This window comes from Propithecus coquereli, unplaced genomic scaffold, assembly GCF_000956105.1.
Source record: "Propithecus coquereli isolate 6110/MARCELLA unplaced genomic scaffold, Pcoq_1.0 Scaffold9, whole genome shotgun sequence".
NCBI lineage: Eukaryota > Metazoa > Chordata > Mammalia > Primates > Indriidae > Propithecus > Propithecus coquereli.
The window spans coordinates 14,621,234-14,622,385 of NW_012155284.1; the positions used below are offsets into that span (position 1 = coordinate 14,621,234).

The window sequence follows — 1,152 nt, forward strand, 5'->3', positions numbered from 1 at the left end:
CAAATGTTCATTTAGAACATAAGATAAAATCAGTAGACAGTTTTTTTCAAAACAAACATTTAATATTTTAACTGTTTTACAGGACAGAAATTTAAATAATATATATTTTTGTTGACTTGATTTTACAAAGGTGACAAAGATACAGAAAGCAGTTCTGCAAAACTAAATGAAAAAAGATAACATTGGAAATTTTCTTCAGCTTTCCACTTGAATGGCCGAAGCTACCACACAGACTTGTGCGATGTCATCATATTCATATGTTCTCTTTAAGAATGTGTCTGTTAGTCTTAAGCCAGAGATGCTCTATTGAGAGAAAGATATAAGCCTCAATTTTCAGTCATTCAGGGAAAATATGGTCATAATAAATGACTGTAAGTTAACAATGCCCATATATTGGAATTTTTGAAAAGAAGCATACCTGTAGTCCCTGTACTGAAGACAGCAGAGTGAGGGCAAGGCAGAGAGAAGAACTTGGGTGCAGCTTTCCAAGCTGTCTTCCTGAAATACCACACCAGTGGATAGAATTGGTATTGCACATTTCCAAAACCAGATCCATAGTCCTTTCACTACTAGAGAAATCAGAAAAACAGGAATAAATCTTGTTCATTTCACAAAGAGGGACTGTGATATTTCTTCCATTATTGCCAGTAAATTTATTTTCTGGGTATCCAGGAGAATAAAAGCCAGAAAGAGAACTATAAAGCTGTTATATCATTTTTATTTCACTTAAGGTAGAATCTGGAAAATGAAAGGAGATGGCACCTTGTAGGGCTTAAAATGGCCTCAGACTGATCTGCCTATCTGGATGTTGGATTTCTGGGTCTATTATTGAACACTGGCTCCCTGGTGGTGATCTGTCAACGGCTTTGCCATTCTTCTGGGAGACTTCCAGATATTTGTGTCTAATCTTGTGGCTATTTGTTAGGTATTCTACAGGGAAGAAAAAGACAACTAATTCTGGTCTAGTGCTGTTGATATTTAATCTGTGTTGTTTTACCATGTAGATAACTTAGAAAATGACTGACAAGATTTGTAAGATGTAAATACTATTCAGGTTTTCTCACTGTATTATTTACCATGAAAAGACTGCTTCTGCTTATAATAGACAGTATCAGTTGAGCTTAAACATGTTAAGTTTTAAAAAAATTTGGC

At 34.8% G+C, this 1,152-nt stretch overlaps 1 protein-coding gene across 4 annotated transcripts in view; it reads right to left on the minus strand.

Annotated features, from left to right (window-relative positions):
- TRAPPC13 (trafficking protein particle complex 13) overlaps positions 1 to 1,152 on the minus strand; it is a 43,354-nt gene continuing 42,202 nt past the window's right edge. For 2 of the 4 annotated variants that reach the window (XM_012664522.1, XM_012664520.1), the window contains 2 exons: positions 419 to 569; positions 46 to 303 (listed from right to left, as the gene is read on the minus strand). In XM_012664522.1, the coding sequence (XP_012519976.1) occupies positions 196 to 303; positions 419 to 569 (259 nt within the window). In that variant the 3' untranslated portion in view covers positions 46 to 195. Of the gene's footprint in view, positions 304 to 418; positions 570 to 1,152 lie in introns of all 4 variants that reach the window. The other 2 variants (XM_012664523.1, XM_012664521.1) reach the window with 2 other exon arrangements.